Source organism: Salmo salar, chromosome ssa06 (assembly GCF_905237065.1).
Source record: "Salmo salar chromosome ssa06, Ssal_v3.1, whole genome shotgun sequence".
Taxonomy (NCBI): Eukaryota; Metazoa; Chordata; class Actinopteri; order Salmoniformes; family Salmonidae; genus Salmo; species Salmo salar.
In genome coordinates, this window is record NC_059447.1 from 7942501 (window position 1) to 7955662 (window position 13162).

The 13162-nt window shown below is 44.1% G+C and overlaps 1 protein-coding gene across 2 annotated transcripts in view; it reads left to right on the forward strand.

The window, feature by feature from the left end:
* The window catches only part of LOC106606244 (ubiquitin carboxyl-terminal hydrolase 7), a 71926-nt gene that overhangs the window by 13877 nt on the left and 44887 nt on the right, over nt 1–13162 (forward strand). For both annotated transcript variants that reach the window (XM_045719686.1, XM_045719687.1), the window contains exons 4-10: nt 773–911; nt 999–1087; nt 3749–3857; nt 4784–4914; nt 5381–5435; nt 11102–11182; nt 12427–12517. In XM_045719686.1, coding sequence (XP_045575642.1) covers nt 773–911; nt 999–1087; nt 3749–3857; nt 4784–4914; nt 5381–5435; nt 11102–11182; nt 12427–12517 — 695 coding nt within the window. The remainder of the gene's footprint in view (nt 1–772; nt 912–998; nt 1088–3748; nt 3858–4783; nt 4915–5380; nt 5436–11101; nt 11183–12426; nt 12518–13162) is intronic.

Sequence of the window (13162 nt, forward strand, 5' to 3'; positions counted from 1 at the left end):
GCAGGCAGAGACCCTGATCGACACACACACGCACACAGCACGCAGGCAGAGACCCTGATCGACACACACACACACACAGCACGCAGGCAGAGACCCTGATCGACACACACACACACAGGCAGAGACCCTGATCCACACACACACAGAGAAACACAGCATTGCTTCATTTCTCTTAGGCCCTGTTTCTAGCGACTACCTCATGTAGCCTGGTGACTCCATGGACATGATACAGACAGACGTCATGGGTGGGATCTGAACCCCGGCCTCCTGCTGGGGAAACCAACTTAACCGTTCATTAGGACAAGACATTTCATCTTGGGTCCAGGGTGGCGCTGTTTTTGAAGTTGTAGGCTGGGTGACGTGAACTCATCACGAGAGCATGAGTCCGACTCACCCCCGCTACGCACACACACACACGCACGCACGCACGCACGCGCGCACGATTACTTTATTTAGACTTTTTAAGTGGAAACACCGCCTTAGCTCGTGTGGTGTAACATTTAAATGCGTCCCCCTGCTAGGTCCTGGTCATGCCATGCTGAAGTAGTTCCTGGTGTAACGTGTAAATATGTCCCCCTGCTAGGTCCTGGTCATGCCATGCTGAAGTAGTTTCCTGGTGTAACGTGTAAATGTGTCCCCCTGCTAGGTCCTGGTCATGCCATGCTGAAGTAGTTTCCTGGTGTAACGTGTAAATATGTCCCCCTGCTAGGTCCTGGTCATGCCATGCTGAAGTAGTTTCCTGGTGTAACGTGTAAATATGTCCCCCTGCTAGGTCCTGGTCGTGCCATGCTCAGGCCATGCTGAAGATCATTAACTATAAGGACGATGAGAAGTCGTTCAGCCGCAGAATCAGCCACCTCTTCTTCCACAAGGAAAACGACTGGGGCTTCTCTAACTTTATGTCCTGGAGCGTGAGTACCACACACACCGGGATACACTGGTGTATATACACACACGACAGACACAGCCAACATAATTTTCCTCCGGTGTGTTTTCAGGATGTGACTGATCCAGAGAGAGGCTTTGTGGAGGATGATAAAGTCTCCTTTGAAGTCTACGTGCAGGCGGACGCTCCTCACGGAGTGGCGTGAGTCTTGATTCCTCACTTCTCTCCTTCCCTCTTCTCTCTGCTCTTTTTCTCTCTCCTTCTCTTTTCTGTCTCACCTGCTCTTTTTTTCTCTCTCCTTCTCTCTCCTGTCTCACCTGCTCTCTTTCTCTCCTGTCTCACCTGCTCTCTTTCTCTTCTGTCTCACCTGCTCTTTTTTTCTCTCTCTTTCTCTCTCCTGTCTCACCTGCTCTCTTTCTCTTCTGTCTCACCTGCTCTTTTTTTCTCTCTTTCTCTCTCCTGTCTCACCTGCTCTCTTTCTCTTCTGTCTCACCTGCTCTTTTTTTCTCCTGTCTCACCTGCTCTCTTTCTCTCCTGTCTCACCTGCTCTCTTTCTCTCCTGTCTCACCTGCTCTCTTTCTCTCCTGTCTCACCTGCTCTCTTTCTCTCCTGTCTCACCTGCTCTCTTTCTCTCCTGTCTCACCTGCTCTCTTTCTCTCCTGTCTCACCTGCTCTCTTTCTCTCCTGTCTCACCTGCTCTCTTTCTCTCCTGTCTCACCTGCTCTCTTTCTCTCCTGTCTCACCTGCTCTCTTTCTCTCCTGTCTCACCTGCTCTCTTTCTCTCCTGTCTCACCTGCTCTCTTTCTCTCCTGTCTCACCTGCTCTCTTTCTCTCCTGTCTCACCTGCTCTCTTTCTCTCCTGTCTCACCTGCTCTCTTTCTCTCCTGTCTCACCTGCTCTCTTTCTCTCCTGTCTCACCTGCTCTCTTTCTCTCCTGTCTCACCTGCTCTCTTTCTCTCTCCTGTCTCACCTGCTCTCTTTCTCTCCTGTCTCACCTGCTCTCTTTCTCTCTCCTGTCTCACCTGCTCTCTTTCTCTCTCCTGTCTCACCTGCTCTCTTTCTCTCTCCTGTCTCACCTGCTCTCTTTCTCTCTCCTGTCTCACCAGCTCTCTTTCTCTCTCCTGTCTCACCAGCTCTCTTTCTCTCTCCTGTCTCACCTGCTCTCTTTCTCTCTCCTGTCTCACCAGCTCTCTTTCTCTCTCCTGTCTCACCTGCTCTCTTTCTCTCTCCTGTCTCACCTGCTCTCTTTCTCTCTCCTGTCTCACCTGCTCTCTTTCTCTCTCCTGTCTCACCTGCTCTCTTTCTCTCTCCTGTCTCACCTGCTCTCTTTCTCTCTCCTGTCTCACCTGCTCTCTTTCTCTCTCCTGTCTCACCTGCTCTCTTTCTCTCTCCTGTCTCACCTGCTCTCTTTCTCTCTCCTGTCTCACCTGCTCTCTTTCTCTCTCCTGTCTCACCTGCTCTCTTTCTCTCTCCTGTCTCACCTGCTCTCTTTCTCTCTCCTGTCTCACCTGCTCTCTTTCTCTCTTCCTGTCTCACCTGCTCTCTTTCTCTCTCCTGTCTCACCTGCTCTCTTTCTCTCTCCTGTCTCACCTGCTCTTTTTTTCTCTCTCCTTCTCATTCACTCTTTGCTGTCCTCTCTCCTTCTCATTCACTCTTTGCTGTCCTCTCTCACCTCTGTGTTTTGGGACCATTGGCCAGTTCACCAGATGTTTGAAATAACGACAACACAATACCTTGAACCAGTTCTATTTAGCAGTGTCTTGAATTAAAACTATCTTATTAAAAGCTTGATTTTAAGAATATTTAATTTCTAGTGACCTGACCATAGATCCTGTGATCCTGACATCAATGTGTGGTTGTAAACTTAACCCAACTACACTGGGACACAGGGTTAACCCAGGGTGGTGGGCAATTCCAGTCCTCGAGGGCCTGATTGGTGTCACAGTTTTGCCCCAGCTAACACACCTGACTCCAATAATCACCTAATCATCATTGTAGAATTCAATGTGATTAATCAGCTGTGTTTGCTAGGGATGGAGATAAAGTGTGACACCAATCAGGTCCTCAAGGGCCTGGAGTTGCCCACCCCTGGTTTAGAGCAGGGCTGTCCAACCCTCTTCCTGGAGTTGCCCACCCCTGGTTTAGAGCAGGGCTGTCCAACCCTCTTCCTGGAGTTACCCACCCCTGGTTTAGAGCAGGGCTGTCCAACCCTCTTCCTGGAGTTGCCCACCCCTGGTTTAGAGCAGGGCTGTCCAACCCTCTTCCTGGAGTTACCCACCCCTGGTTTAGAGCAGGGCTGTCCAACCCTCTTCCTGGAGTTACCCACCCCTGGTTTTAGAGCAGGGCTGTCCAACCCTCTTCCTGGAGTTACCCACCCCTGGTTTAGAGCAGGGCTGTCCAACCCTCTTCCTGGAGTTACCCACCCCTGGTTTAGAGCAGGGCTGTCCAACCCTCTTCCTGGAGTTACCCACCCCTGGTTTAGAGCAGGGCTGTCCAACCCTCTTCCTGGAGTTACCCACCCCTGGTTTAGAGCAGGGCTGTCCAACCCTCTTCCTGGAGTTACCCACCCCTGGTTTAGAGCAGGGCTGTCCAACCCTCTTCCTGGAGTTACCCACCCCTGGTTTAGAGCAGGGCTGTCCAACCCTCTTCCTGGAGTTACCACCCCTGGTTTAGAGCAGGGCTGTCCAACCCTCTTCCTGGAGTTACCCACCCCTGGTTTAGAGCAGGGCTGTCCAACCCTCTTCCTGGAGTTACCCACCCCTGGTTTAGAGCAGGGCTGTGTGTGTGTGTGTGTGTGTGTGTGTGTGTGTGTGTGTGTTTTTTTTAGTTGAGTTAACCCATTGCTGTCCTGTCTGTGTGCAGGTGGGACTCAAAGAAACACACCGGCTACGTGGGTCTGAAGAACCAGGGAGCGACATGTTATATGAACAGCCTCCTACAGACCCTGTTCTTCACCAACCAGCTACGGAGGGTCAGTAAGACAACTAACTACCACTCTGTTATTCTACGCTCAAGTGTGTGTAACACCCCTCTCCTCTGTGCCTACCAGGTGGTGTATATGATATCTGTACAGGGAGGCGACTCTTTTGAGAGAGTGTGTGAATGTTTGTTTGTCTAACCCCACCTCTCTCCTCTACCAGGCGGTGTACATGATGCCTACAGAGGGAGAGGACTCTTCTGAGAGAGAGTGTTTCTGTGTCTAACCCCACCTCTCCTCTACCAGGCGGTGTACATGATGCCTACAGAGGGAGAGGACTCTTCTGAGAGAGAGTGTTTGTGTGTCTAACCCCACCTCTCTCCTCTACCAGGCGGTGTACATGATGCCTACAGAGGGAGAGGACTCTTCTGAGAGAGAGTGTTTCTGTGTCTAACCCCACCTCTCTCCTCTACCAGGCGGTGTACATGATGCCTACAGAGGGAGAGGACTCTTCTGAGAGAGAGTGTTTCTGTGTCTAACCCCACCTCTCCTCTACCAGGCGGTGTACATGATGCCTACAGAGGGAGAGGACTCTTCTGAGAGAGAGTGTTTCTGTGTCTAACCCCACCTCTCCTCTACCAGGCGGTGTACATGATGCCTACAGAGGGAGAGGACTCTTCTGAGAGAGAGTGTTTGTGTGTCTAACCCCACCTCTCTCCTCTACCAGGCGGTGTACATGATGCCTACAGAGGGAGAGGACTCTTCTGAGAGAGAGTGTTTCTGTGTCTAACCCCACCTCTCTCCTCTACCAGGCGGTGTACATGATGCCTACAGAGGGAGAGGACTCTTCTGAGAGAGAGTGTTTCTGTGTCTAACCCCACCTCTCCTCTACCAGGCGGTGTACATGATGCCTACAGAGGGAGAGGACTCTTCTGAGAGAGAGTGTTTGTGTGTCTAACCCCACCTCTCTCCTCTACCAGGCGGTGTACATGATGCCTACAGAGGGAGATGACTCGTCTAAGAGTGTTCCGCTGGCTCTACAGAGGGTTTTCTATGAGCTGCAGCACAGCGACAAGCCCGTCGGCACCAAGAAACTCACCAAGTCCTTTGGGTAGGTGCCAGGACCCCTCAGCTAGCAACGCTGCAGGAGGAAAGAGATGATTGATTGATTAATCAATGAGACTGGAAGGGACTACCTGATTTTGTCTGAGAAACGATTGTTTTCATTTTCCATTGCTAAATGTTTTGCATCGGTGTGCACTAATGAATAGTGACTACAGTGATGGACCCTGGTAATAAGTCACATTGTCCTGATCAAGTGACGCTTTGCATCATGTTCCACTATGGGTCAGTGATTAAACATGGTGGTATTGTGACCGTAGTTGACAGATTGTGAATGTGTTTAAAACATGGTGGTTTTGTGACCGTAGTTGACAGATTGTGAATGTGTTGTTTAAAACATGGTGGTTTTGTGACCGTAGTTGACAGATTGTGAATGTGTTGTTTAAAACATGGTGGTTTTGTGACCGTAGTTGACAGATTGTGAATGTGTTGTTTAAAACGTGTTTTCTGTGTAGGTGGGAGACATTAGACAGCTTCATGCAACACGACGTTCAGGAGCTCTGCAGAGTGGTGAGTAGTTGTTCTGTGTTCGTTCAGTAGTGTGTGTATTCAGGGCTCTAAATTAAAACATGTTGGTTGCACCACATGAAATTTAGGAGCACCAGACCAGATCTTAAGTTTTGTTTGTGTGTATTTTTCTTTAGGTTTTGTATACCGGCTGAAAATACAATATTTTTGGTTATTGAAGAGAGATTTCACAGCGGTTTAGATGGTACAATGATTCTCTACACTATACATTGCTTGTTTGGTCACAAACTGAAATTAGGCGAGCTATTTGAATTTTAGCCACCGGGAAATGATGGAGCGATTTCTGCATATTGGACCTTCAAATTGATTGAGATACAGCCTATGTTGGGCCTATATGAATTCTAGCTAGTTTTGAAGCACATGTTGAGACCTAGAAACTAATATTTAACACTGTAAATACATTAGTTTATTATAAAAACAAAAAATGTGATGAAAAATACATGCCATTGCAATTACAAAATCATTTGTGGAAAATGAGGTTTCTACGTTGTGTAAAAGCACAATTTTCCTATTGAGAAGCGTTACATTGTAAATGGTACACTGTCTCTTTAAAAATAAGTCTGGTTTGATGATGACATGCAAAATGTCTGTCCTTACTATGATCCTTGATGTCCTGACAAAGCTTTACCTGTCTATCTGTGTCCCCAGATGTCTGGATATACTAAAGTTACCAGGTTATTAACTAGCTAGCCAATGACCTAACATGACTGAACATCGTGTAAACAGATGGTTAACGATGTCGATGCGCAAGTCGTTTTAGAATGGTCTGTGACGTGGTTTATTCCCGGCAATCCGCTATAGGAAGATTCAAATGCTTTTAGTCAGATATTTTGACCTGGTTGGGTTAGAATCAAGCCATTTTCTCTGTAGTAATGGGTCAGATCTTTTGACCTGGTTGGGTTAGAACCAAGATGTTTTCTCTGTAGTAATGGGTCAGATCTTTTGACCTGGTTGGGTTAGAACCAAGATGTTTTCTCTGTAGTAATGGGTCAGATCTTTTGACCTGGTTGGGTTAGAACCAAGATGTTTTCTCTGTAGTAATGGGTCAGATCTTTTGACCTGGTTGGGTTAGAACCAAGATGTTTTCTCTGTAGTAATGGGTCAGATCTTTTGACCTGGTTGGGTTAGAACCAATATGTTTTCTCTAGTAATGGGTCAGATCTTTTGACCTGGTTGGGTTAGAACCAAGATGTTTTCTCTAGTAATGGGTCAGATCTTTTGACCTGGTTGGGTTAGAACCAAGATGTTTTCTCTGTAGTAATGGGTCAGATCTTTTGACCTGGTTGGGTTAGAACCAAGATGTTTTCTCTGTAGTAATGGGTCAGATCTTTTGACCTGGTTGGGTTAGAACCAAGATGTTTTCTCTGTAGTAATGGTGCCACCATGACGCTGATGAATCTGAATTGTTTCTGTAAGGCATCAGAAACACTGGTACAGCCAAGCCTTATTACTACTACAACTATTATCAGGAAGATCATTTTCATAGTCACACAGTGCTCCCAAAATAAAACTGCTGCTCACACAGCAAAATATTGTCACATATGTGACCGAGTTGGTCGCACTTTAGAGCCCTGTGTGTTTGTGTTCTTTCCAGAGTGTGTGTCTGTGTGTGTTCAAATCTAATTTTATTTGTCACGTACCGAGTACCACAGGTGTCGAGGTTAGGGTAAAATGGTTACTTCCAAAGCCTTAACCAACAAGGCAGAGTTGTAAAAAAGGTATGAAATTATCTAAAGGAAAGATGGTAACAAGACTATATACAAGGACTACCAGTACTGAGTCAATGTGCAGGGGTACCAGGTAGTTGAGGTAATATGTAGGTATTGGTAAAGGTGACAAGGCCATCAGGATGGATAAGAGTAGCAGCAGTGTATGTGAAGGAATGCGTTTGTTTGTGTGTGTGGCGTCAATGTGTGTGTTGGAGTGTCAGTGTAGTATGTGGTTAGAGTCCAGTGAGTGTACATCGAGCCTGTGTAAGAGAGGCAAGGTAGCCATTTGATTAGATGGTCAGGAGTCTTATGGCTTGGGGGTAGAAGCTGTTTAGGAGCCTTTTGGTCACAGACTCCTAGATAGATTTTAGGGCCTTCTGACATCGCCTGGTATAGAGGTCCTGGATGGCAGGGAGTACGCACTACCCTACCCTCTGTAGCACTTTGCGGTCAGATGTCGAGCAATTGCCGTACCAAGCGGTGATGAAACCAGTCTGGATGCTCTCGATGGTGCAGCTGTCGAACTTTTGAGGATCTGTGGTCCCATGCCATGTTCGTTAAATAACGTGTCTGTGTTCCTTCCATAGTGTGTGTGTGTGTGTGTGTGTGTGTGTGTGTGTGTGTGTGTGTGTGTGTGTGTGTGTGTGTGTGTGTGTGTTCCCAGAGTATGTGAGGGGAGTTGAATGGTGGTCCACGGTCCTTTCCTCACAGGAAAAAAAAACTGTCGCTCCAAATTCGCTCCATTCATTAAAATCACAATTTAACCAGCAGCCATCTATTTTTGTGTATACCTGAACCTACCATTTTGGTTTTGAAGTATTGAAACCAAACCATATGGATTTGAATGATAAGAATTATAATAAACATGAAAAGGTGATTGTAATAAGCGCTCATCATTTCAAATAGGATACGTCATATTAAACACCATATAAACACTCTGAATAGGCTACATGTCATATTAAACACCATATAAACACTCTGAATAGGATACATGTCATATTAAACACCATATAAACACTCTGAATAGACTACATGTCATATTAAACACCATATAAACACTCTGAATAGGCTACATGTCATATTAAACACCATATAAACACTCTGAATAGACTACTTGTCATATTAAACAGCATATAAACACTCTGAATAGACTACATGTCATATTAAACACCATATAAACACTCTGAATAGGATACATGTCATATTAAACACCATATAAACACTCTGAATAGGATACATGTCATATTAAACACCATATAAACACTCTGAATAGGATACATGTCATATTAAACACCATATAAACACTCTGAATAGGATACATGTCATATTAAACACCATATAAACACTCTGAATAGGATACATGTCATATTAAACACCATATAAACACTCTGAATAGGATACATGTCATATTAAACACCATATAAACACTCTGAATAGGATACATGTCATATTAAACACCATATAAACACTCTGAATAGGATACATGTCATATTAAACACCATATAAACACTCTGAATAGGATACATGTCATATTAAACACCATATAAACACTCTGAATAGGATACATGTCATATTAAACACCATATAAACACTCTGAATAGGATACATGTCATATTAAACACCATATAAACACTCTGAATAGGATACATGTCATATTAAACACCATATAAACACTCTGAATAGGCTACATGTCATATTAAACACCATATAAACACTCTGAATAGGCTACATGTCATATTAAACACCATATAAACACTCTGAATAGACTACATGTCATATTAAACACCATATAAACACTCTGAATAGGCTACATGTCATATTAAACAGCATATAAACACTCTGAATAGACTACATGTCATATTAAACAACATATAAACACTCTGAATAGGATACATGTCATATTAAACAACATATAAACACTGAATAGGATACATGTCATATTAAACACCATATAAACACTCTGAATAGGCTACATGTCATATTAAACATCATATAAACACTCTGAATAGACTACATGTCATATTAAACAGCATGTAAACACTCTGAATAGACTACATGTCATATTAAACAGCATGTAAACACTCTGAATAGGATACATGTCATATTAAACACCATATAAACACTCTGAATAGGCTACATGTCATATTAAACACCATATAAACACTCTGAATAGACTACTTGTCATATTAAACAGCATATAAACACTCTGAATAGACTACACGTCATATTAAACACCATATAAACACTCTGAATAGACTACACGTCATATTAAACAGCATATAAACACTGAATAGGATACATGTCATATTAAACACCATATAAACACTCTGAATAGGATACATGTCATATTAAACACCATATAAACACTCTGAATAGGCTACATGTCATATTAAACACCATATAAACACTCGGAATCGGTTAAGAGCCAGACAGGAAGACTAAGAAGGAACGAAAATGAATTATTTAGGCTATATTATTTCAAGGCTATAGTGTACAAAGAAAGACATTGTGAAGCATTTGGGAGTGCGACGCAATAGGCTGGTAGGGACATAAAGCATTTGAACAACATTTAGTTGTATTAAATCATTATGGTCTATAAATTACACATATAGTCTTTGACTTACTTAGAATTAAATACAAGTAACATGAAAATGTATTTTCAGAATTCATTCTTAGAACCAGGATTTTGGCCAGTCTGTCTGCAGGCTCATGTGATGGTGACTGGAGAGCAGGACAGCAGTGGAGAAGGTCCTCTCCTCACTTTCAGAGCCACTGGGGATGATAAACACCCTTTTGGCCACTCTATCCAGGCTGGGCAGAGATGCAGAGTTATTTTATCTATAGGCAGGCCTAAAGGCTTTTAGGCAAAATAACCCAATCAAAACAGAAAGCTCCTTGAACATGGGAATATGCCAGGTCTATTGGGCTAAAATCAATTATGCCCTATCGTATAGATAATAGAATGTAAATGAACAAAACTTTTAAGCGATCAGATTTTTTGTTAACTAACTGTGTTATTGTAGAAAATTATTTTTATCTACCCACCTCGTTCCTTTCTGTTGGCATGTACACAGTAAGTACACCATCATACTTTCAGGATAGGTGTCTTTTCAGATTCCACAATGGTTCTTTAGTTGTGGACACTACATCACCACACTCCCTCTCTTCTTTAGTTGTGGACACTACATCACCACACTCCCTCTCTTCTTTAGTTGTGGACACTACATCACCACACTCCCTCTCTTCTTTAGTTGTGGACACTACATCACCACACTCCCTCTCTTCTTTAGTTGTGGACACTACATCACCACACTCCCTCTCTTCTTTAGTTGTGGACACTACATCACCACACTCCCTCTCTTCTTTAGTTGTGGACACTACATCACCACACTCCCTCTCTTCTTTAGTTGTGGACACTACATCACCACACTCCCTCTCTTCTTTAGTTGTGGACACTACATCACCACACTGCCTCTCTTCTTTAGTTGTGGACACTACATCACCACACTCCCTCTCTTCTTTAGTTGTGGACACTACATCACCACACTCCCTCTCTTCTTTAGTTGTGGACACTACATCACCACACTGCCTCTCTTCTTTAGTTGTGGACACTACATCACCACACTCCCTCTCTTGCTCTTGGTCCTCATCTTTGTAAGTCACCTTGATTTAGCACCTGTGTGTTTTATCAGTTTCTTGATGAAAATATTTAGTGAACTCCATGACAGTAGATAAAGCAAGGGGCTATAGCAGTACACTAGTAGACTACAGATGCATGCTGGGCTAGTGAAGTGAGAGCTACTAGAGCCAAATTGTAGCGGGCGAGAAGGCCGATGCTCCAGCCTTTTGGGGAATCTCACTCTGCGCTCCAGTCAAATCGGGCACGCTCCATCTCTGCTCCACTCACACACTGTTCCTTCCATAATGTGTGTATTCCAGCTCCTGGACAATGTTGAGAACAAAATGAAAGGCACCTGCGTGGAGGGAACCATCCCCAAACTGTTCAGAGGAAAGATGGTGGTACGTTCACGTCCTCTATTCTCTCTCCCCCTCTCTCCCCGTTGAGGTCTGTCGCGCTCTCCAGTCCTATATCCAGTGTAACTATGTGTTGTATCTCTCTCTCTCCAGTCCTATATCCAGTGTAACTATGTGTTGTATCTCTCTCTCTCTCTCCAGTCCTATATCCAGTGTAACTATGTGTTGTGTCTCTCTCTCTCTCTCCAGTCCTATATCCAGTGTAACTGTGTTGTATCTCTCTCTCTCTCTCTCTCTCCAGTCCTATATCCAGTATAACTATGTGTTGTATCTCTCTCTCTCTCTCTCTTTAGGCCTATATCCAGTGTAACTGTGTGTTGTATCTCTCTCTCTTCCCCCCCCCCCAGGCCTATATCCAGTGTCACTGTGTGTTGTATCTCTCTCTCCAGGCCTATATCCAGTGTCACTGTGTGTTGTATCTCTCTCTCTCTCTCTCTCTCTCTCTCTCTCTCTCTCTCTCTCTCGCCTATATCCAGTGTCACTGTGTGTTGTATCTCTCTCTCTCTCTCGCCTATATCCAGTGTCACTGTGTGTTGTATCTCTCTCTCTCTCTCGCCTATATCCAGTGTCACTGTGTGTTGTATCTCTCTCTCTCTCTCTCGCCTATATCCAGTGTCACTGTGTGTTGTATCTCTCTCTCTCTCTCTCTCGCCTATATCCAGTGTCACTGTGTGTTGTATCTCTCTCTCTCTCTCTCTCGCCTATATCCAGTGTCACTGTGTGTTGTATCTCTCTCTCTCTCTCTCTCGCCTATATCCAGTGTCACTGTGTGTTGTATCTCTCTCTCTCTCTCTCTCGCCTATATCCAGTGTCACTGTGTGTTGTATCTCTCTCTCTCTCTCGCCTATATCCAGTGTCACTGTGTGTTGTATCTCTCTCTCTCTCGCCTATATCCAGTGTCACTGTGTGTTGTATCTCTCTCTCTCTCTCTCTCTCTTCTCTCGCCTATATCCAGTGTCACTGTGTGTTGTATCTCTCTCTCTCTCTCTCGCCTATATCCAGTGTCACTGTGTGTTGTATCTCTCTCTCTCTCTCTCTCTCGCCTATATCCAGTGTCACTGTGTGTTGTATCTCTCTCTCTCTCTCTCTCTCTCGCCTATATCCAGTGTCACTGTGTGTTGTATCTCTCTCCCCCCCTCCCTCCCCCAGGCCTATATCCAGTGTCACTGTGTGTTGTATCTCTCTCCAGTCCTATATCCAGTGTAACTATGTGTTGTATCTCTCTCCAGTCCTATATCCAGTGTAAGCACGTTGACTACCGGTCAGAGCGGATAGAGGATTACTACGACATCCAGCTCAGTATCAAAGGAAAGAAAAACAGTGAGTATCAATCCCTTTTCTTCTCTGGGTTATTGGATGTGTGTCATATCGCTCCAGTCTCCGTCCTTATACAAGGGGTTTTCTGCTTTGAAAAGGGGCTTATGTGGTGGGCGCAGTCGTCCTGTCAGTGCGGCTGGATTTTAGAGACATTTAGAGGCCCCCATCTTGATGGTGTAGACAAATGTTCAAATTTTTTTTTTTAACCAATTACATGCAATTCTACTTTTTTTTTTAAATATTTTTTTATTCCGAAGCTTGTTTCCTGTGTTTCCAGATATTCTGCTGTGGAGCTGAGAGAAAATGTTGCAAATTTTTAGCACATTTTGTGCATTTTTATAACAAAATTATTACTGCTAAATTCATTGTTTTTGGAACTTTCAATTCTCCCTGACTATCTAGCTTTTATTTTGGGGATTTAGTTCAAAAAATATTATTTCCAAAATATGGATTTAGTCTTAATTTTACACTGAAAGTATTTCTCCATCCTGAAATGTTTGGACTTACTGTAACAACGCATTAGTTGGCCCATATAGTATGACTACGTTTTGGATGTCAAAACATCTGAGTTGGATGTCAAATTACTAAGATCTCCTCGCCAAAACGTCAACGTTTATGACAGATTTGTTGAGTCATCTTATTTTGAGG